Source organism: Hordeum vulgare, chromosome 7H, assembly GCF_904849725.1.
Source record: "Hordeum vulgare subsp. vulgare chromosome 7H, MorexV3_pseudomolecules_assembly, whole genome shotgun sequence".
Lineage (NCBI taxonomy): Eukaryota > Viridiplantae > Streptophyta > Magnoliopsida > Poales > Poaceae > Hordeum > Hordeum vulgare.
In genome coordinates, this window is record NC_058524.1 from 443587836 (window position 1) to 443611451 (window position 23616).

Below are 23616 nucleotides of genomic sequence, written 5' to 3' on the forward strand. Positions count from 1 at the left end.
GATCCCACCCCTCAAGGTGTTAACCGAGAATGTTCCCCCTCCGGTGCAGGGGCTAGCTTTTGAAATAGCAAAGGAGTTGGCGGCTGAATGTGGTGTCGCCGTTGAAGATTTGTTGGCTTCCCAAGACGACAGGATACCCAAGGCTGTGGTAGCCCCTAAGCCACAGTTTGTCATGGGTGAGCCTTTGGTCAGCAAAGATGATCTCCCAACAAATATGCGTTACTTGCATCAATGGTACTTAAGTGAATCAAGGAATGGGAGAACGATGATCGTGCTGCGTGTCCCACGAGAGTACTACGGCCGCCCCGAAGAAATCCATATCGACTTTGATGAACTCTTTCAGATGTACAATGGCGACGCCCTCGACAAATCGCTTATGAGTTGCTATTGTCTGTAAGTTTTTCAATTCGTTGTCTACATATAACTTGTTTAGTTATTTCAATTCATTGTCTATATATAACTTGTACTCTATTATGCAGAATGAAGATTCTGGATTGTAAAAGTAAGAACATCCTAAATATTGGGTTTATTGACCCAGATAAAATACATATAGCGACGCTAACTGATTATCCCAAGGAGACGGAGGAAAACCTTCTAAGGTTTCTAACAGATCAAAATTTCTGTGACCACATACTGTTTCCATACAACTTCAGGTGAGGGTCTTTACTCTGTTGTGTCCATTCACTTATAAGTGTAATTGATAAGTTACTGACACATATATATATATATATATATATATACATGTGCAGCTTCCATTGGATTCTGTTGGACATTCAAATTGATAAGGGAAGAGTTGATGCCTTCGACCCATTATCGAGACCCTTGGAACAGTTCCAAAGCCTGCAGGACATGCTCCAAGGGTAATTTCAATCATTCTTGCACTCTATCAGTCTCTTTCGATGATTTTTTGATATATCAATTAATGAAAAACTTAGCAAATCATTATCCTTGTCGGGCAGGGTTTGGAAGCGGTTCAAGTGCGTGACTCCCGGTATAGAGCCTGAGAAGCTGACCTTTAGAGCGGCTCAGGTAAGTAGTAGTATGATATACTTCTATTTTCAATACATTTATGATGCTAGATTATTATTTTGATTATATATATTCTATAATCATAAAGTGCGACCAGCAGCCACGGGGGACGCATCTATGCAGATACTATGTTTGCGAGACCATTCGCACGTTTATCTCTCAACACAAGGATCACAGATTCGACGTAAGCAATGAACATTCACACATCTATTTTTACCCGTCATTCTTTGTTATCATGATTGATATTCATATTCATCTCCTCTTCTTATATAGCACACGGCCATGACGACGAAGGTCCTACCAGAGCAACGCGCGATTGCTGTTGCACAGGAGCTTGCGACCTTTCTGAGGAGGGAAGCTATAGATGACAAAGGACGATTTAGTGTAGCTAGGGGCCATTACTGATGTTCGTCCATGTAATCGAATAGACGGGCTCTAGTCCCGATAATTCAGATCTCCATATAATTGTATATATATGCTCGCTTGTAAGATAAGTTAACCTTATATATATATATATATATATATATATATATATATATATATATATATATATATATATGCATAATTATTTCTATTTAAATTATATGAAAACTAATTCCCAAACACCAAACGAGGCATCACGTTATTCTCCGAACACCTAAACCCTAAAACCCTAAAACCCAAAAATAATTTCATTCAAAAAAAACCCAAAAATAAACAAAATCTGAAACTCTTTAGTCCCGGTCCGTGTAACGAACCGGGACTAAAGGGCCTGCCCCTCGGGCGCTACGAGGCGCCCACGTGGAGCACCTTTAGTCCCGGCTTGTAACAGGGCCGGTTCTAAAGGTTAGGCCTTTAGTCCCGCCTCTTTAGTCCCGGTTGGTGAACCGGGACTAAAGCCCCTTACGGGCCGGGGCTAAAGGCCCCGTCCCCACTAGTGATTGTGTTGCTTTAACATCATGGTAACCTCGTCAGCGACCTGCATTTGCACATTTTGGTGAAAAAAAGGAGTGACACGAGTTCGCATATGTGTATATGATTTTAAATTGGTGTAAACAATGCTGGAAAAAGAAAGAGAAATATGCACGTACAAGTTGTGGATATGTCTCAGGTAGGTACTTGGCAAAGTCTAATGGCCCAGGAGTTGCAACATTTGGTTCAGGTCTGCTGCTGTTGACATGCTTACATGGGGTGTTTGTATTCTTGTCATGACCCAGTGTGGTTGAATCACAAACCCTGGCAGCCTTTTTGCTTGCTGATGACAAGGGGGCAGAAATCTGCGACTTCTGACGTGTGTAGCAGACAGTCGACACATCTCTTAGCTGACGCACAGATGGACATATGAACCTAGAATGAGGGTGTGTTGGAACAAACATTTATACAACAAAACTGAGTTGATTCAAAAGATCTTACATTTGCATGAGAGTACGATGTCGCCCCCTTGATAGGGTCCACTGCCATGGTAAGCATTCTCCTTAGCGAATCCCCGTCGAAAACAGATATCCTGGGGAGAACATTGTGCGGTTTGTTGAAGATGCCGAGATCAAGGTTGTCCAGCAAGAAAATCTGCATACCAAATGGACGATAAGAAATACGTAAGGTGTACGAATTGAATTGCAATTGATCAATAGAGGTACTGCACATGCGAAAAAAATTTACTTGCCTGCAAGAATAGGTGGCACCTAGTTAAATTGGTCGATGCATTGTTGGCCATCATGTCTCTCTTAAGTTTGTTCACTGCACCAAGGAGGTGTTGAAGAACATACTCACACCAGTTAAATTAATCTATCGATTCAGTATTAGCAATAGCACCCCAGAAGCGAATGGTGGTGTAGTTGTGCTTTGTGGTTGGCACTAGCACATGTCCCATGACAAAAATAACAAATGCAATCTGGAAGCAATCCTTCTCTATCTTGCTAGAATTCTCATCGATTTGCCGCATCAGAAAGTGTTCAACGGCGCTTAAACTATGCACGCCAGTTTTGTTCATCTGGAGTGTTGATTTTATGAAATTAACAGCCTCTGGATTTATGGTTGCATCCCTTCCTTTAACATTACGGTGGCCGCAAGGTATACCAAAAACCTTGTAAACGTCCTCAGCATAGAATTTTAATACCTTGTGTTCGCTCAGCTGAATTTCTCTACGGTTGACACTAACTCTGCTCATTATCCATGCATTGCACTTCAAATTCAGTTTTTGAAGATCTGGCAGCTTCAGCATGCCTCCAAAACCAATTTGATCTACCAGCCACATCTTGTACTCGTCGAATGTGTGAATCACACTGACTGCATGCTTGACGGAGATTCGTGATGTTGGCGCAGGTGGATGGCCACCTTTCGCGCTGGAGGATGAACCATCCAGATCGGGACCGTGTCCGAGACCAACGGCATCCGAGGAAACGTTGCCGGAACCATCGCTCTGGGCGGCGCAACTACCGGACTGCGAACTATGCTCGTTCTACGAGAAAGGGATTGTGCGCGCAGAACATGTAAGATTCGGCAGACTGGCCAAAGAAATGTATTGGTGGGGGGAAAACAAATTAGTAGCGCATTGCATACCATGCTAGGAAGAAGACGATAGCAGCTTGGCCAACCCGACCGGCGGCGGCGTCAGATTTGTTTGGGGAATGAACAGAAACGATATATCCGAGGACAGCGTGTATGCACCTAGGAGAAAGGAGACGAGGGGGTTGGGGAGGAATGACGATGTTGCCCATTGCGATTATTGAAGGTGGGGGTACTAATCATTAATGGTTGGACGCGGAAAAAGTGTGCCCCGATTGGCATAGATGTGGCAACTAGCCCTGATCTGCGGAATGCTCTGGTAGATACGAGACTAACATGTTTCTCGAGCTTGTTAAATTGAAGAACAGCTCGTTGTCTACAGTATGGCTGTACTTGCAAACAGCAGGTGGTCTTGCAGTACCACAAAACACGTACGCAAAACAAAATATGAATAAAAATGGGGTTACTGACTAGAATTAGGTAGAAGGTAATAATAGATCCATTAACTTAAGACACTCCATTACAATGAAATCAGTGCTATGTGCCAAGATATCCCCATGTTTTTTTAAAGGGGTGTGGGGGGTGGAGGAAACATGCCTAGAGTTACAGGGAGCAACACATTTGGTACAACACGGATAATCCAAACCAGGGCTAATGCACGATTACATGGCCTACGCGAAGTATATCGCGACTACAACGACTAGGACGAGCAAAGTAAGCATGATGTTCATGACTGTAAGATGTACAACCACGACCGCTAAGTTGTTGGACACCGACGCGAGCTGCTGCACTTGGGGCTGGATCTGCGGCTGAGCCTGCATCTTGTTATGCGCCTGCACATCGCCTTGAACAGCAGCAGGAACAAGCTGGTGAAATCCGGGTCCATGGGCGCGTGGCTGCATCCCGGCTTCCTGCTGTGCAGCAGTGATCTGCTGATGGGTCATCCTTCTGCAGTAGGTGCGCTGGAACTCAAAGAATCTGCACTGTTTGCCTGCAAATTCAAGAAATGGGCGACCGCATTAGCGAGATCTAAAACCTGAACGAAAAAGCGCTCAAAATGCATTTACATCATATCTGATGCATTTGTAGAAGCGTTGTCCCGCCTGGCGACCGGTCCTTGCGACGTTAGTGTCGACTTCTTCGCCGCATAGTGGGCATGGGATGATGGGTAGAAGCCAATCGGCTGGGACGGGGAGGTATGAAGACGACGAGGCAGACATGGGTGAGTGAGGAGTAAGGAGGAAGGGCGTTGAATGAGAGATGTGCACGGATGGCCGGTGTGAGAGTGGTGTTAATGTGAGCAGCACGGGCCCGGGGGGATACAGTGTATTTGACGTCTCAGAACGGCTCAAGACGGCACATAATAGCTGCTGATCCATCGCTCCTCCATCTGTCCCCAAATGGAGATGAGACAGTGGCCGCAATAAATGGATGACAGTCACGGACAGAAAATAGGAAAATACATCCGGAGTATACATCAGCCCGCACGAATCATAACGCCTCCGGTCGGTATGGATATGGAGATCATCTGAGCTCGAGCTCAGAAACGAATTTTCGGCACTATCTTCCTGAAATACTCCAAATCATCTCGCGTGGGCAAAATTTCCTACAAATCGTCCTCATCAATAGTCTTGGCATGCCCCATCACCTTGATCTAGAGAAGAGAGGGGGAATTTTACCACCACAACTACGACAACCAGCCTCAAAACTCCAAATCCTCCCGCGCCAAAGCTCCACGCCAAGGTACATGGATCGACGAAGGACGTGGGATTTTATCACACTGAAGGGATCCAACACAACCACTCCGCGCTACTGATCTGTACCCGAGCAATCACCGCCCCTGCGCCAGCAGGGATTCGCCGCCGCCAACCACGCTCGCGAAGGAAGTCCGCCACCGTGCGCCGGCATCACTACGAATCACCTCCGCCTCAACACATTAAGGAAGGAATAGGGTCGGTGTTCTCTCCTCTCTTGAATTCTTTTGATCTAATTGAAAGCTGTCGAGGAACTAGTGCTTTGATTACCAATAAGCCATGGTGTATGTATTAGGGTCTAGCCATAAGGCAAATTGGGGAATTCTCAATACCTAACTCTCACACAACCCGACCTTTATATAAGTGTATCAGTTTTGCCTGCACTGCGGCAATGTGTTGAAGAAGAACATTAATAAACAATAAAATAGATCAGACGGTCGACGATGAGAGTAATTCAAGGAGTCCGTGTAGACAAGCGGTACGTGCCAGATCTGCTATACCTAACTGACAAACTATCCTTAGATATCTGAATACCTAACAGTTATGCCATGACAGTCGGACCCCTCAAATGACCCCTCATATGTCCACGGACGCGACCAGACAGTGACCTGGCAGGAGAGAGAAGAAGAAAAAAATGACTCAATCGGACCCGTTTTATCGTCTCTATATGTCCGTGATGTTCGCGAATCCTAATACTTATCTCAAATATGAGGAGGATATAAGGGCTCGTGGACGCGTCCGGGCGTGCCCGGTCAGTCCGTCACATAAGATGCGGCGCCACCCCGAACCATCATTTTTTTTCTCTCTTCATCAATCATGTGCAAGTGAACACACATATGAGAAAAAAACAATAAAAATACAGCCGTACGAATGAACAAATAGGGAACATATCCGGTCACTGACCGAACACGTTTACGAACGTTTGAAGGTTTCAATTTTGCAAGTGATAGCTGAAGATGCTCTTACTTACACAAATTTTCGAAAGGAGGTAATGCTCCCGACGACGGATACGACATCGACGCAAAAGAGAATCGTGGGATCAGACGGGATTCGACCGTACTTGACGAGGAACCGAGCGATGACCTTGATGCTTTCTCACACTCCACGCGCTCTTTGTGCGATCACCGACTGGGATTGCATAGCGATTAACGAGTACTCTAAAAAATGTGAAGTAGTCACGATCAAAAGAAAATGAATGAAATAGTAGAACGGGTGAATGAATCTCTTTCGTTTTTGCGGGGGGTGAATGAATCTACCAAGCACATCGTTACCATCGATCGATGGATCCATCGTACGCCGACCTCGTTTATGCATTTGTTAATAAATGTGTGGCTGGGAGAGGGCATTCCATTTGATTTATAGGTCGACAGGCCGTACATACCGAGCTCGATGTTCCGTTCTACTTGAGCCAACGTACCTACCCAAGATCGCGCGATTAGTTGATATCTTGGCCGGCGCCGGCGCCGGCAGGCCGCAATGGAGGACGGTCGGGCCGCGGCTGTGCGGATGATGCACCACCGGCTGGTGGCGACGGGCAAATCGCATGAGCCGCTCTCCTCCTTCCGCCATCACTTTGATCGCCTTCCGCGGAGCTACTTGCACACCCGCTGTGTGGGGTCGCCGGAAGACGTGCTGCTCGACCAGAGGCTCCTCGCCGACGCCAAAGCAAAGAAGCGCCTCGTCGCCCACGCCCGCCTCGTGCACCGTGTTCAGGTCCACTACGACGATGACGGCGGCGGCGATCCGCCAGCGGCTCAGCCACGGCTGCCGGAGTTGAGGTATAAACATTACCACCCAACTTGTTCCCCTAAACTGACTGAAATGACTAGCGGGCTAGCAAGCCATGCCACGTGGAATACACTTTCTAGCTGACAGAGGCACCATTTGATTCGCCTTGGCCCTCGCTGTCACGTGCCCTTTGTTATGGCGTTTGCTTCCGGAAATTGCGTTTGGTGGCCGAGCTCCACGGTGGCCTTTAAATTTGAAATTCAAATTTCATGAAAATTCATATTTTTACATTTTAAAAAGTTTTGAAAAAAATACAGGGATAAGTGAAGGCGTAACACACATCTGTGTAAATTTTCAGAAAAAAATACATTGAAATGAGGGTTATGCAAAAAAGACAAATCTAAGGCTTTTTTACACATGACACTATTCATCGTTTCAGACCAAGAATTTGTTTTTTTTATGCAGATTGTATTTCAAGGTATTTCATCCTAAATTTTTGCACACATACACATAACATCCTTCTTTACTTCCATATTTTTTTTCAGATTTTTTTGAAACCGAAAAGTTTGAATTTTGAATTATTCAAAAATTTCAGCCTCCATGGAGGTCGAGCTCCAAACGTCCGCACTCGTTTGCTTCGTCCTTCACTATTAACATGAAGTTGTACTCGAGTAGTGATAAGAGGGTGCTTGATACGTTTTAGTCCCATGACTAGAAGTAGTGGGACTAAAACTTGTTAGCCTCATCCATGCTTCGATCCAAATACTAAAGAGACTAAAATCAAGTTAATGAGCATTTATTATCCTCCAAACCCTTCAATCCAGACCTCGCATGTGTTAAAGAAGAGAAATTAAATGAGGAGAGAGAGGACTAATCCACATTTTAGTAGGGGTACCCCTGACTAAAAGATTTTAGCCTCAAGACTATTTTTAGCCTCTCTTTAGTCAGGGGTGCTTGAAACTTTAGCCTCTTAAAGAAACTATTTTTAGTCAGACTAGTTTTAGTCCCTTGGATCCAAGCATCCTCTAAGCCTCGTAGTAACGAAAGTATCATAAATAGTATTTTTATTATGCATGTTAACTAGGTAATTTTAATGAGATGATATAAAATTAAATAAAAAATTTAAATATTATATCATAATATCGTATCATATTAAATGATGTGTTATTAGGTGTCATGCATGTTAATAAATAAACTACCTTACGATACTAACATATGATATTATGCATTACGAATGTAATATCATATATTAATATATATGCATGATACTAATATATGATACTTCTTATTACAACCAGCCTAATAAATATGGATCGAAGGAGTACCATTTGTTTGGCCACTCAACCGCAACACTAATCCTAAACTTAACTGTCAACCGTGGCGATTTCAAGATGGGCTTCAACGGGCTGAAGCATATCCTTCAAAATAAGTAAAAAAATTCTACTACTATTATTACTCTCGGCCCAGGCGCCCAGCCCATATGCGTACTCTAACTTCCTTACTACACGATGAACGATGCAGATAAATTGTAAAAAAAATGAATTAGGAGTAGTAGAACTTGCAGCAATAGGAACTGATGTCGTCAACTACTCGACTGTCACTCTAATTGTAACCTTAGTTGTCAGCAATGGCAATTCCAAGAGGGGGGCTTCAACAGCTGAAGCCTACCCTTACAAAATAAGTAAAAGAATCCGACTAATGTTATTACTCTTGGCCTAGTCTGTATGCACACTCTGGCTTCCTTCCTGCAACAACAGGGAATGGTGCAGAGAATTAGTAAATTTTTGAATTGGGAGTAGTCGAACTTGCTTGAGCAGTAGGAACTGGTGGAAGCCTTGGAGTCTCCGTGCTAACCAACTAGTTTAGCCCATACACTTGCCGTATTGCCAAAAAATCCTTTATTTGGCCTCTTCTTGGTATTGCATTAGTACACAAATTTTTTATAATAAAAATGCTATTTTTTCTAATAAATATTGCATGCGTTTGTAGAAATGTAGCAAATTTTGAGCTTATTTGGACGAATGAGTGAGAGATAATGGCTATTTTGTTAAAAAATATATAAAATTTTAGCTCAAAATTTTATTTTTGAAAAACTCATAGAATATTCTAGTGAATGATACATGTTCCCACTAGTAATTTAGAAGGTGCTGAGCTTAATTGGACAATAGGACTAGAAGATAATGGCCATCTTGCTAAACCGATATAAATTATTGTATAAAAGGACGTTTAGTTCACTACGCATGAACTTTGAGCCGATCCTTCATTTTGTTTCTTCCGCCACTGGTTGTCAATAGTGTTTTGTATTGGAAAACCAACACATCGAATAGCATGTGACAAGTAATCTCACCGATCGCGGTAAGATCGAGTTTTGTCAATGACGTTCATGAGCGATACAACAAGTTGGTTTGGACGTATTGACCAAATTAACAGTTTCCCTTTTGGTAGTTAGGAAGCATATTTCACAAATATGTGTAGGGATAAAAATGGAGAGTAAACTTCATGTCTGTTTTGGGAAGAAGAATAACACATATGAAAAAATGAAAGTTAACTAAAGCGGGGACGGAAAGTTTCTCTTACATATGAGAACAGAAATGAATAGTCTTTTCCGGCGGGACTCATGTAAAAACAGAATTTTCGTATCTGAAGCCCTGTTTATGTTTTGTCTGTGTAGCCCATGCATACATATACTTTTGACCCAAATGAATCATGTCAAATAATATATTCCCATACCACACGCTTCCTAACATCCATAACGGTCAGCAATTGATCATCTTCGTTGGTTTGCTTGTGTATTATCCAACTGATATGTTAGTTCCGATAAACTCTCGCTTTCTTGTCCATGTTCGCACCATATTTCCTTTGTCCTTTTCCCCGGTTGTATCTCTTCCCTACTCAATTTGCTAAAAAAGAGTACAATATCAATAAACTTGCTAAATGGGGTATATTGGTGACAAATTTCTCAAATAAGGTACTCATTATCACAAAAATCAGATCTTTGTGTAGAAAGTAATTTTACTCTAGACTTTAGGTTTATTAGACACCTAGATTTTTTTAGAAATTAATTAGAATATGAACTTTCTATGATTCAGATCAAGTGGAAGTACAATGCAAGATGAAATATTTATCCATGAGATCATTTTTGCTTCTTACGACAAACCAAAGCTTCTTAGCAAGGTAATTTATCAAATTAATTTAAACAAATGTATATTTTATTTTGTAAAACCTTACTGCTTTTGAAACATTGAGAACTTAGTGATATGCGATAAATTTTAAATACATAGTATGATTTTCATAGTGTGCATGTCATAAATTATTGATTTTTACAGAAAATGTTCCTTCAACCGGCCACCTCATGGTAATTATGTTTAACTCTATTATTTACCTCATTTAACAATGTTCCTCCAACCTATAAATCGGACCACACACGTCAAGCCTATGACACATGACTAAACCACACATGTCAAGCCTATGGCAGATGACTGACATGCCATATGTATGCCATGCCAAATATATTCTAGAATGGTTGTAGAGATTTTTTTTAAATCTTGGTAGAAATCATATATCTATTATTATTAACTCGATTAAATTGATTGTCTTATTTTTTTATGATATTACAACTTAAACTATAATGGAATATCATTTTATAATTATATTTATTCTTGAAAAAAACACTTTCCATCTAATTCAATGGATGCTTGTTATAAGTTATTCTGGTTTGTAATATAAGTACAAATCGAATATGATTTTGGAATAAATGACAAGATGGGCATAAGGCAAAGTAAATTGGGTCATCGTTCGTACTCCATGATACAACTAGATGGTAGAAAGTGGAACCTTTTTCTTAAGTGAGGTCTACTCAAAAATTCGCCATTCAGTCTTATATACTATTACTTATTGTGCAGTTGTCTCTATTGATGTATGGGGTTGGATTTCATGTTCATGAAGCTCATATCTTCACCACAACTGATGGATTTTGTTTGAGCATTTTTAATGTTGATGGTTGGCCTCAAGAGGTAAAGTTTTCTAAATGTTACTATGTTACTAGAATTAATCGAGATCATGGTTGATATTAATCATTATGCCAACAATTGTGAAGCCTAGATTGTTGGATCGTCATCGTGATTTTTTCCTAACATTATATTATTATATGAATGTAATCCAAAGGGCAAAATGTACTGACATCAATGTGTTTTGTTGTATTATTCACATAAATAGTTTTCGTACACTTTCCTGACAATTAGTGGGTTAGGTTATGATTTGTCCATGAAAATGAAAATCACACTTCAATTTTGTTTCCAGGATGTTAAAGGTATGCTCGAGGCAATAAAAGATGAAATGATACGTGAAAATATGTATATATAATAAGCCATGCGGATTGAAGAATGCACATGTTGAAGTTGAAGATAAATTTGATATCCTATTAGCCCTGTGGAGGCTTATAAGTGTGTATGGTGATGTCATTGTGTGACTCTGTGTGTGGTGTGAGCGTATTGTGTGCCCACTAACACCGATTGAATAATTGTAGTGGTATATGTAAAATACCAATTATAGTCTCATACGATTGAGATCTATTTGAAGTTGTTCACAGTGATTGAACTTGCAAAGTTCTGGAATCTCACGTGAAATTATATAATAGATCATTATGCATCTATATGTCCTACATACACTAGTACATATGAGTGAAATAAAACATGTCTCTTCATGGCATGGTTCCCAACAAGGACCGTACCAATGTGATTCCTTGTTTGGAAAATTATGATGTATTGTACGTCATTGTGGTATATTCCAATTATACCATTTTGGCTCAATGTTATTACATGATCATTCAAAGATACATGTGCCAGGTGAACCATGGAGTTTAACAGACATTCTTGGCTATTGATGTGAGAGAGAGATTACCATCTCTTGCCATCATCATTTAGGAACCTCCAATCCCCTCCCCAACCGACACAAACTCCTACTGAATCCCCAACCCATAAATTATCCCCCATCTAGATCTTGAGTTTATGTGGTTCTCCATCGATAATCATTATGCCATGTGTAACTTGGAAAAACGGGTGCAAGACAATAACATGTCGTCGTTAGTCTCTTGCAATTCATGCAAAAAATCCTACCATGTCTTGCATGTGAAGAAATGTGTGTTGTTTTGTTAGAGGGAAATATGCCTAGGGTGAAAATAACACCGGACAACTTGAAACGCTCACCTATTCGATTAAACAGTATTTCCTCATAAACAAATAAGGCTCATGATTCGTCTTGCGAGTTCACATTTTTTTCATACGCACGTGTCATGCTGGTCACGCTACACTATTGAAAACAATAAGAAAAAAACATTGTCAACTATCCAAAAATAGAAATATAACTGGAGAAAAATAATAAGGGATATGAGCAGAAAGTTGGAAAAGCCAACACATGACCAAATAAGAAGCATTAATAGTAGGGAAACACTCACGCACTAACACATTGATACATCCATTTTACATCACTATTTATTATTATGAATTGCTCATAATTGCCCAAGCATGATCAACACCAGAACTGTATGGGTGTTAGATTTATTACAATGTAATTCACATGATGATGTGAGGGCTAGATTATTGACTCTAGTGCAAGTGGGAGACTGTTGGAATTATGCCCTAGAGGCAATAATAAATATAGTTATTATTATAATTCCTGTATCAAGATAATCGTTTATTATCCATGCTATAATTGTATTGAATGAAGACTCATTTACATGTGTGGATACATAGACAAAACACCGTCCCTAGCAAGCCTTTAGTTGGCTGTCCAGTTGATCAAAGATAGTCAGTGTCTTCTGATTATGAACAAGGTGTTGTTGCTTGATAACTGGATCACGTCATTAGGAGAATCACGTGATGGACTAGACCCAAACTAATAGACGTAGCATGTTGATCGTGTCATTTTGTTGCTACTGTTTTCTGCGTGTCAAGTATTTATTCCTATGACCATGAGATCATATAACTCACTGACACCGGAGGAATGCTTTGTGTGTATCAAACGTCGCAACGTAACTGGGTGACTATAAAGATGCTCTACAGGTATCTCCGAAGGTGTTGGTTGAGTTAGTATGGATCAAGACTGGGATTTGTCACTCCGTGTGACGGAGAGGTGTCTCGGGGCCCACTCGGTAATACAACATCACACACAAGCCTTGCAAGCAATGTAACTTAGTGTAAGTTGCGGGATCTTGTATTACGGAACGAGTAAAGAGACTTGCCGGTAAACGAGATTGAAATAGGTATACGGATACTGACGATCGAATCTCGGGCAAGTAACATACCGAAGGACAAAGGGAATGACATACGGGATTATATGAATCCTTGGCACTGAGGTTCAAACGATAAGATCTTCGTAGAATATGTAGGATACAATATGGGCATCCAGGTCCCGCTATTGGATATTGACCGAGGAGTATGTCGGGTCATGTCTACATAGTTCTCGAACCCGCAGGGTCTGCACACTTAAGGTTCGACGTTGTTTTATGCGTATTTGAGTTATATGGTTGGTTACCGAATGTTGTTCGGAGTCCCGGATGAGATCACAGACGTCACGAGGGTTTCCGGAATAGTCCGGAAACGAAGATTGATATATAGGATGACCTCATTTGATTACCGGAAGGTTTTCGGAGTTACCGGGAATGTACCGGGAATGACGAATGGGTTCCGGGAGTTCACCGGGGGGGGGGGGGGCAACCCACCCCGGGGAAGCCCATAGGCCATAAGGGTGGCGCACCAGCCCTTAGTGGGCTGGTGGGACAGCCCAAAAGGGCCCTATGCGCCATAGAGATAAAAATCAAAGAGAAAGAAAAAAAAGGGAGGTGGGAAGGAAGGGAAGGACTCCCACCCACCAAACCAAGTCCAACTCGGTTTGGGGGGGGGAGCCTTCCCCCCTTGGCTCGGCCGACCCCCTTGGGGCTCCTTGAGCCCCAAGGCAAGGTCCCCTCCCTCCCACCTATATATACGGAGGTTTTAGGGCTGATTTGAGACGACTTTCCCACGGCAGCCCGACCACATACCTCCACGGTTTTTCCTCTAGATCGCGTTTCTACGGAGCTCGGGCGGAGCCCTGCTGAGACAAGGTCATCACCAACCTCCGGAGCGCCGTGACGCTGCCGGAGAACTCTTCTACCTCTTCGTCTCTCTTGCTGGATCAAGAAGGCCGAGATCATCGTCGAGCTGTACGTGTGCTGAACGCGGAGGTGCCGTCCGTTCGGTACTAGATCTTGGGACTGATCGCGGGATTGTTCGCGGGGCGGATCGAGGGATGTGAGGACGTTCCACTACATCAACCGCGTTCACTAACGCTTCTGCTGTACGATCTACAAGGGTACGTAGATCACTCATCCCCTCTCGTAGATGGACATCACCATGATAGGTCTCCGTGCGCGTAGGAAAATTTTTGTTTCCCATGCGACGTTCCCCAACAGTGGCATCATGAGCTAGGTTCATGCGTAGATGTCTTCTCGAGTAGAACACAAAAGTTTTTGTGGGCGGTGATGTGCATTTTGCTGCCCTCCTTAGTCTTTTCTTGATTCCGCGGTATTGTTGGATTGAAGCGGCTTGGACCGACATTACTCGTACGCTTACGAGAGACTGGTTTCATCGTTACGAGTAACTCCGTTGCTCAAAGATGACTGGCAAGTGTCGGTTTCTCCAACTTTAGTTGAATCGGATTTGACCGAGGAGGTCCTTGGATGAGGTTAAATAGCAACTCATATATCTCCGTTGTGGTGTTTGCGTAAGTAAGATGCGATCCTACTAGATACCGTTGGTCACCACGTAAAACATGCAACAACAAAATTAGAGGACGTCTAACTTGTTTTTGCAGGGTATGCTTGTGATGTGATATGGCCAATGATGTGATGTGATATATTGGATGTATGAGATGATCATGTTGTAATAGAAATATCGACTTGCACGTCGATGGTACGGCAACCGGTAGGAGCCATAGGGTTGTCTTTATACTAACGTTTGTGCTTGCAGATGCGTTTACTATTTTTCTAGGATGTAGCTTTAGTAGTAATAGCAGGAGTAGCACGACAACCCCGATGGAAACACGTTGATGGAGATCATGGCGTGGCGCCGGTGACAAGAAGATCGTGCCGGTGCTTTGGTGATGAAGATCAAGAAGCACGTGATGATGGCCATATCATGTCACTTATGAATTGCATGTGATGTTAATCCTTTTATGCACCTTATTTTGCTTAGAACGATGGTAGCATTATGAGGTGATCTCTCACTAAAATTTCAAGACGAAATTGTGTTCTCCCCGACTGTGCACCGTTGCTACAGTTCGTCGTTTCGAGACACCACGTGATGATCGGGTGTGATAGACTCAACGTTCACATACAACGGGTGCAAAACAGTTGCGCACGCGGAACACTCGGGTTAAGCTTGACGAGCCTAGCATGTGCATACATGGCCTCGGAACACATGAGACCGAAAGGTCGACCATGAATCATATAGATGATATGATTAGCATAGGGATGCTTACCACTGAAACTATACTCAACTCACGTGATGATCGGACTTGAGCTAGTGTAAGTGGATCATGAACCACTCAAATGACTAGAGAGATGTACTTTTTGAGTGGGAGTTTAGCGAATAATTTGATTAAGTTAAAGTCTAATTATCTTGAACATAGTCTAAGTCCACTTTGAATATATTTGTGTTGTAGATCATGGCTCACGCGACAGTCATCCTGAATTTTAATACATTCCTAGAGAAAGCTAAGTTGAAAGATGATGGAAGCAACTTTGTAGACTGGGCTCGTAATCTTAAGCTAATCTTACAAGCTAGGAAGAAGGATTATGTCCTTAATGCTGCGTTAGGAGATGAACCACCCGCTACGGCTGATCAGGATGTTAAGAACGCTTGGTTAGCACGTAAGGAGGACTACTCAATAGTTCAATGTGCAGTCTTGTATGGCTTAGAACCGGGACTTCAACGTCGCTTTGAGCATCATGGAGCATTTGAGATGTTCCAGGAGTTGAAGTTTATCTTTCAGAAGAACGCCCGCATCGAGAGGTATGAGACCTCCGATAAATTCTATGCTTGCAAGATGGAGGAAAACTCATCTGTCAGTGAACATGTGCTCAAAATGTCTGGGTACTCAAACCGTCTAGCTGAGCTGGGGATTGAACTCCCGCAAGAAGCTATCACTGACAGAATCCTTCAATCACTGCCGCCAAGCTATAAAGGCTTTGTGTTGAACTACAACATGCAAGGGATGAACAAGTCTCCCGGCGAGTTGTTTGCGATGCTGAAAGTCGCAGAGTCTGAACTCCGTAAAGAGCATCAAGTGTTGATGGTGAATAAGACCACTAGTTTCAAGAGAAATGGCAAAGGCAAGAAGGGCAATTCGAAGAAGAGCGGCAAGCCTGTTGCCAATCCGACGAAGAAACCCAAAGCTGGACCTAAGCCTGAAACGGAGTGTTACTATTGCAAGGGTATGGGTCACTGGAAGCGCAATTGCCCCAAGTATCTGGCAGATAAGAAGGCGGCCAAACAAAAATCAGGTATATTTGATATACATGTTATTGATGTGTACTTAACCGGCTCTCGTAGTAGTGCCTGGGTATTCGATACCGGTTCTGTTGCTCATATTTGCAACTCGAAACAGGAACTGCGGAATAGACGAAGGCTGGCGAAAGATGAAGTGACGATGCACGTAGGAAATGGTTCCAAGGTTGATGCAATCGCCGTCGGCACAGTGTCACTTCAGTTACCATCAGGATTAGTGATGAACTTAAATCATTGTTATTTAGTGCCTGCGTTGAGCATGAACATTATATCTGGATCTTGTTTATTGCGAGACGGTTACTCTTTTAAGTCAGAGAATAATGGTTGTTCTATTTCTATGAGTAACATCTTTTATGGTCATGCACCGAATGTCAGAGGATTGTTCATATTGAATCTTGATAGCGATACGCATATACATAACATTGAGACCAAAAGGGTTCGAGTTAACAATGATAGCGCCATATTTTTGTGGCACTGCCGCTTAGGTCATATTGGTGTAAAGCGCATGAAGAAACTCCATGCTGATGGACTTTTGGAGTCACTTGACTTTGATTCACTTGACACGTGCGAACCATGCCTCATGGGCAAGATGACTAAGACTCCGTTCTCAGGAACAATGGAGCGTGCAAGTGACTTGTTGGAAATCATACATACCGATGTGTGTGGTCCGATGAGTGTGGAGGCACGCGGCGGATATCGTTATTTTCTCACCTTCACTGACGATTTAAGTAGATATGGTTATGTCTACTTAATGAAGCACAAGTCTGAAACATTTGAAAAGTTCAAGCAATTTCAGAGTGAAGTGGAAAATCATCGTAACAAGAAGATCAAGTTCCTACGGTCTGATCGTGGGGGTGAATATCTGAGTTTCGAGTTTGGTACTCACTTAAGACAATGTGGAATTGTTTCACAGTTAACACCGCCTGGAACACCACAGCGTAATGGTGTGTCCGAACGTCGTAATCGTACTTTATTAGAGATGGTGCGATCTATGATGTCTCTTACCGATTTGCCGTTATCATTTTGGGGTTATGCATTAGAAACAACTGCATTCACTTTAAATAGGGTACCATTAAAATCCGTTGAGACGACACCATACGAACTGTGGTATGGCAAAAGGCCAAAGTTGTCGTTTCTTAAGGTTTGGGGATGTGATGCTTATGTCAAAAAGCTTCAGCCTGAAAAGCTGGAACCCAAAGCGGAAAAGTGCGTCTTCATAGGTTACCCAAAAGAGACAGTTGGGTACACCTTCTATCTCAAATCCGAGGGCAAAGTGTTTGTTGCTAAAAACGGAGCTTTTCTCGAGAAGGAGTTTCTCTCGAGAGAATTGAGTGGGAGGAAGATAGAACTTGACGAGGTTGTCGAACCTCTCATCCCTCTGGATGGTGGCGCAGGGCAAGGGGAAACCTCTGTCATTGCGACGCCGGTTGAGGAGGAAGTTAATGATGATGATCATGAAACTCCAGTTCAAGTTTCTGTCGAACCACGCAGGTCGACGAGACCACGTGCTGCTCCAGAGTGGTACGGTAATCCCGTCTTATCAATCATGTTGTTAGACAACAATGAACCTGTGAATTATGAAGAAGCAATGGTGGGCCCAGATTCCAACAAATGGCTCGAAGCCGTGAAGTCTGAGATAGGATCCATGTATGAGAACAAAGTGTGGACTTTGGAGGTACTACCTGAGGGCCGCAAGGCCATTCAGAACAAATGGATCTTTAAGAGGAAGACGGACGCTGACGGTAATGTCACCGTTTATAAAGCTCGACTTGTGGCAAAGGGTTTTTCACAAGTTCAAGGAGTTGACTACGATGAGACTTTCTCACCCGTAGCGATGCTTAAGTCCGTCAGAATCATGTTAGCAATAGCTGCATTTTTCGATTATGAAATCTGGCAGATGGATGTCAAAATGGCGTTCCTTAACGGTTTCCTTAAAGAAGAATTGTATATGATACAACCCGAAGATTTTGTCGATCCTAAGAATGCTAACAAGGTGTGCAAGCTCCAGCGATCCATTTATGGACTGGTGCAAGCATCTCGGAGTTGGAACAAACGCTTTGATGAGGTGATCAAAGCATTTGGGGTTTATACAAGTGGTTGGAGAATCTTGTATTTACAAGAAAGTGAGTGGGAGCTCTGTGGCGTTTCTAATATTATATGTGGATGACATATTGATGATTGGAAACAACGTAGAGTTTTTAGAGAGCATAAAAGGTTACTTGAATAAAAGTTTCTCTATGAAGGACCTAGGAGAAGCTGCTTACATTCTAGGCATTAAGATCTATAGGGATAGATCAAAACGCCTGATAGGACTTTCACAAAGCACATACCTTGATAAAGTTTTGAAGAGGTTCAAAATGGAACAGTCCAAGAAAGGGTTCTTGCCAGTTTTACAAGGTACGAGATTGAGTAAGACTCAGTGCCCAGCAACTGATGAAGATAGAGAGCATATGCGCTCCGTCCCCTATGCTTCAGCCATAGGTTCTATCATGTATGCAATGTTGTGCACTAGACCGGATGTTAGCCTGGCCATAAGTATGGGAGGTAGGTTCCAGAGTAATCCAGGAGTGGATCACTGGACAGCGGTCAAGAATATCCTGAAGTACCTGAAAAGGACTAAGGAGATGTTTCTTGTGTATGGAGGTGACGAAGAGCTCGTCGTAAAAGGTTACGTCGATGCAAGCTTTGACACAGATCCGGACGACTCTAAGTCGCAAACCGGATACGTATTTATTCTTAATGGGGGTGCGGTAAGCTGGTGCAGTTCCAAGCAAAGCGTCGTAGCAGATTCTACATGTGAAGCGGAGTACATGGCTGCCTCGGAGGTGGCTAAGGAGGGTGTCTGGATGAAGCAGTTCATGACGGATCTTGGAGTGGTGCCAAGCGCACTGAATCCAATAACCTTGTTCTGTGATAACACGGCTGCCATTGCCTTAGCAAAGGAACCACGGTTTCACAAGAAGACCAGACACATCAAACGACGCTTCAACCTCATCCGCGACTACGTCGAGGGAGAGGACGTAAATATATGCAAAGTGCACACGGATCTGAATGTAGCAGACCCGCTGACTAAACCTCTTCCACGGCCAAAGCATGATCAACACCAGAACTGTATGGGTGTTAGATTTATTACAATGTAATTCACATGATGATGTGAGGGCTAGATTATTGACTCTAGTGCAAGTGGGAGACTGTTGGAATTATGCCCTAGAGGCAATAATAAATATAGTTATTATTATAATTCCTGTATCAAGATAATCGTTTATTATCCATGCTATAATTGTATTGAATGAAGACTCATTTACATGTGTGGATACATAGACAAAACACCGTCCCTAGCAAGCCTCTAGTTGGCTGTCCAGTTGATCAAAGATAGTCAGTGTCTTCTGATTATGAACAAGGTGTTGTTGCTTGATAACTGGATCACGTCATTAGGAGAATCACGTGATGGACTAGACCCAAACTAATAGACGTAGCATGTTGATCGTGTCATTTTGTTGCTACTGTTTTCTGCGTGTCAAGTATTTATTCCTATGACCATGAGATCATATAACTCACTGACACCGGAGGAATGCTTTGTGTGTATCAAACGTCGCAACGTAACTGGGTGACTATAAAGATGCTCTACAGGTATCTCCGAAGGTGTTGGTTGAGTTAGTATGGATCAAGACTGGGATTTGTCACTCCGTGTGACGGAGAGGTGTCTCGGGGCCCACTCGGTAATACAACATCACACACAAGCCTTGCAAGCAATGTAACTTAGTGTAAGTTGCGGGATCTTGTATTACGGAACGAGTAAAGAGACTTGCCGGTAAACGAGATTGAAATAGGTATACGGATACTGACGATCGAATCTCGGGCAAGTAACATACCGAAGGACAAAGGGAATGACATACGGGATTATATGAATCCTTGGCACTGAGGTTCAAACGATAAGATCTTCGTAGAATATGTAGGATACAATATGGGCATCCAAGTCCCGCTATTGGATATTGACCGAGGAGTATGTCGGGTCATGTCTACATAGTTCTCGAACCCGCAGGGTCTGCACACTTAAGGTTCGACGTTGTTTTATGCGTATTTGAGTTATATGGTTGGTTACCGAATGTTGTTCGGAGTCCCGGATGAGATCACAGACGTCACGAGGGTTTCCGGAATAGTCGGGAAACAAAGATTGATATATAGGATGACCTCATTTGATTACCGGATGGTTTTCGGAGTTACCGGGAATGTACCGGGAATGACGAATGGGTTCCGGGAGTTTACCGGGGGGGGCAACCCACCCCGGGGAAGCCCATAGGCCATAAGGGTGGCGCACCAGCCCTTAGTGGGCTGGTGGGACAGCCCAAAAGGGTTCTATGCGCCATAGAGAAAAAAATCAAAGAGAAAGAAAAAAAAGGGAGGTGGGAAGGAAGGGAAGGACTCCCACCCACCAAACCAAGTCCAACTCGGTTTGGGGGGGGGGGAGCCTTCCCCCCTTGGGGCTCCTTGAGCCCCAAGGCAAGGTCCCCTCCCTCCCACCTATATATACGGAGGTTTTAGGGCTGATTTGAGACGACTTTCCCACGGCAGCCCGACCACATACCTCCACGGTTTTTCCTCTAGATCGCGTTTCCGCGGAGCACGGGCGGAGCCCTGCTGAGAAAAGGTCATCACCAACCTCCGGAGCACCGTCACGCTGCCGGAGAACTCTTCTACCTCTCCGTCTCTCTTGCTGGATCAAGAAGGCCGAGATCATCGTCGAGCTGTACGTGTGCTGAACGCGGAGGTGTCGTCCGTTCGGTACTAGATCGTGGGACTGATCGCGGGATTGTTCGCGGGGCGGATCGAGGGACGTGAGGACGTTCCACTACATCAACCGCGTTCACTAACGCTTCTGCTGTACGATCTACAAGGGTACGTAGATCACTCATCCCCTCTCGTAGATGGACATCACCATGATAGGTCTCCGTGCGCGTAGGAAAATTTTTGTTTTCCATGCGACGTTCCCCAACAGAATTAAGCTCAACGAGGATGAGACTAGAATCTTTTCAACAAACTTCTGTCACATGATGACTACATCGGGGTGCCATTCATGACCCTGTTGACTAAGACCAATGTTAGCGGTCGCCATCTCATGGTATGTTAGTGTAGAATCTGCTCGTTTCATTTAAAATCTGACTGATATGTATGGTTAGCATATAATCCGATAGTATGCTTAGTGTAGAATCCGATTGATATGCATGCTTAGTGTATAATTCGATGATATGCTTAGTGTAGAATCTAATTGACATGCTTAGTGTAGAATATTATTGATATGCTTAGTCGAGAATCCGATGATATTCTTAACGCGAAATCTATCTTAGTGTAGAATTCGATGATATGCAAATTCAAGTATATGCCTTTTTTATAATTTGCATGACATGCTCATTTATCTTAGTGTATGGATTTACTTTTGTGTAGAATCCATATGATATGCTTGCGGGAGTATATGCTACGCTAGTTAATTGACATCACTTCTATATATGTGTATGTTTTCTTACAAAGATTGCCTAAGAAGCTAGCTCTGCCCTATGCCGTCGAGGCCGATGAAACATGCTATACTGGAGTACACCTCACGACAAGGGGTGCCACCTCCACTTGTGCGTGTTGGAAATATTCCCTAGAGGCAATAATAAAATGGTTATTATCATATTTCCTTGTTCATGATAATCGTCTATCGTTCATGCTATAATTGTATTAACAGGAAACAGTAATACATGTGTGAATGAATAGATCACAATGTGTCCCTAGCAAGCCTCTAGTTGACTAGCTCGTTAGTCAATAGATGATCATGGTTTCCTGATCATGGACATTGGATGTCATTGATAACGGGATCACATCATTGGGAGAATGATGTGGTGGACAAGACCCAATCCTAAGCCTAGCACTAGATCGTGTTGTTCGTATGCTAATGCTTTTCTAATGTCAAGTATCTTTTCCTTCGATCGTGAGATTGTGCAACTCCCGGATACCGTAGGAGTGCTTTGGGTGTATCAAACGTCACAACGTAACTGGGTGACTATAAAGGTGCACTACGGGTACCTCCGAAAGTGTCTGTTGGGTTGGCACGAATCGAGATCGGGATTTGTCACTCCGTGTGACGGAGAGGTATCTCTGGGCCCACTCGGTAGAACATCATCATGAGCTCAATGTGACTAAGGAGTTAGTCACACGATGACGTGCTACAGAACGAGTAAAGAGACTTACCGGTAACGAGATTGAACAAGGTATAGGTATACCGACGATCGAATCTCGGGCAAGTTCTATACCGACAGACAAAGGGAATTGTATACGGGATTGATTGAATCCTTGACATCGTGGTTCATCCGATGAGATCATCGTGGAGCTAGTGGGAGCCACCATGGGTATCCAGACCCCGCTGATGGTTATTGGCCAGAGAGGTGTCTCGGTCATGTCTGCCTGTCTCCCGAACCCGTAGGGTCTACACACTTAAGGTTCGATGACGCTAGGGTTATAGGGAATTGTTATATGAGATTACCGAAAGTTGTTCGGAGTCCCGGATGAGATCCCGGACGTCACGAGGAGCTCTGGAATGGTCCGGAGGTAAAGATTGATATATAGGACGGATGGTTTCGGACACCGGAAGTGTTTCGGGCATCACCGGTAACGTACCGGGACCATCGAAGGGGGGTGACGATCCCGGGAGGCTAGATGGGCTAAGTGGGGAAGGGAACCAGCCCCTAAGTGGGCTCGTGCGCCCCCCACCCAGCCCATGTGCACCAGAAAAAAGGGGAAGGCGGGGAACCCTGACTAAGGTGGGCCTTAGGCCCACCAGAGGGGTGCGCCACCCCTCCTCCTTGCCCTGGCCGCCACTTCCCCCATCTGGGAGGGCTGCCGCACCCCCTAGGGTGGGAACCCTAGGGGTGGCACCCCCTCTCCCCTTCTCCTATATATAGTGGGCACTTTTGGCCTTTGGAGGACACGGTTTTCCCTCTCCCTCGGCGCAGCCCTGCACTTCTTCCTCCTCCTCTCTGCCGGCGCTTGGCGAAGCCCTGCCGGGAGACCTCGTCTCTCCACCAACACCATGCCGTCGTGTT

At 43.6% G+C, this 23616-nt stretch overlaps 1 protein-coding gene across 1 annotated transcript; it reads left to right on the top strand.

Moving 5' to 3' along the window:
* Positions 1-6674: 6674 nt before the first annotated feature.
* Positions 6675-11591, top strand: LOC123412392 (serine/threonine-protein kinase STY8-like). Its single transcript, XM_045105336.1, has 4 exons — positions 6675-7045; positions 10085-10169; positions 10898-11008; positions 11295-11591. The coding sequence occupies exons 1-4, from the start codon at positions 6744-6746 to the stop codon at positions 11355-11357; spliced, it is 561 nt and encodes a 186-aa protein (XP_044961271.1). The 5' UTR covers positions 6675-6743; the 3' UTR covers positions 11358-11591.
* Positions 11592-23616: the final 12025 nt, after the last annotated feature.

Excerpts from the sequence above, each read along its gene's own strand:
- LOC123412392 (XM_045105336.1), top strand. The coding sequence starts at position 6,744 with ATGGAGGACGGTCGGGCCGCGGCTGTGCGGATGATGCACCACCGGCTG. Across the intron at positions 7,046-10,084 it reads CCACGGCTGCCGGAGTTGAG|ATCAAGTGGAAGTACAATGC; the intron begins GTATAAACATTA and ends TCTATGATTCAG. Across the intron at positions 10,170-10,897 it reads AACCAAAGCTTCTTAGCAAG|TTGTCTCTATTGATGTATGG; the intron begins GTAATTTATCAA and ends CTTATTGTGCAG.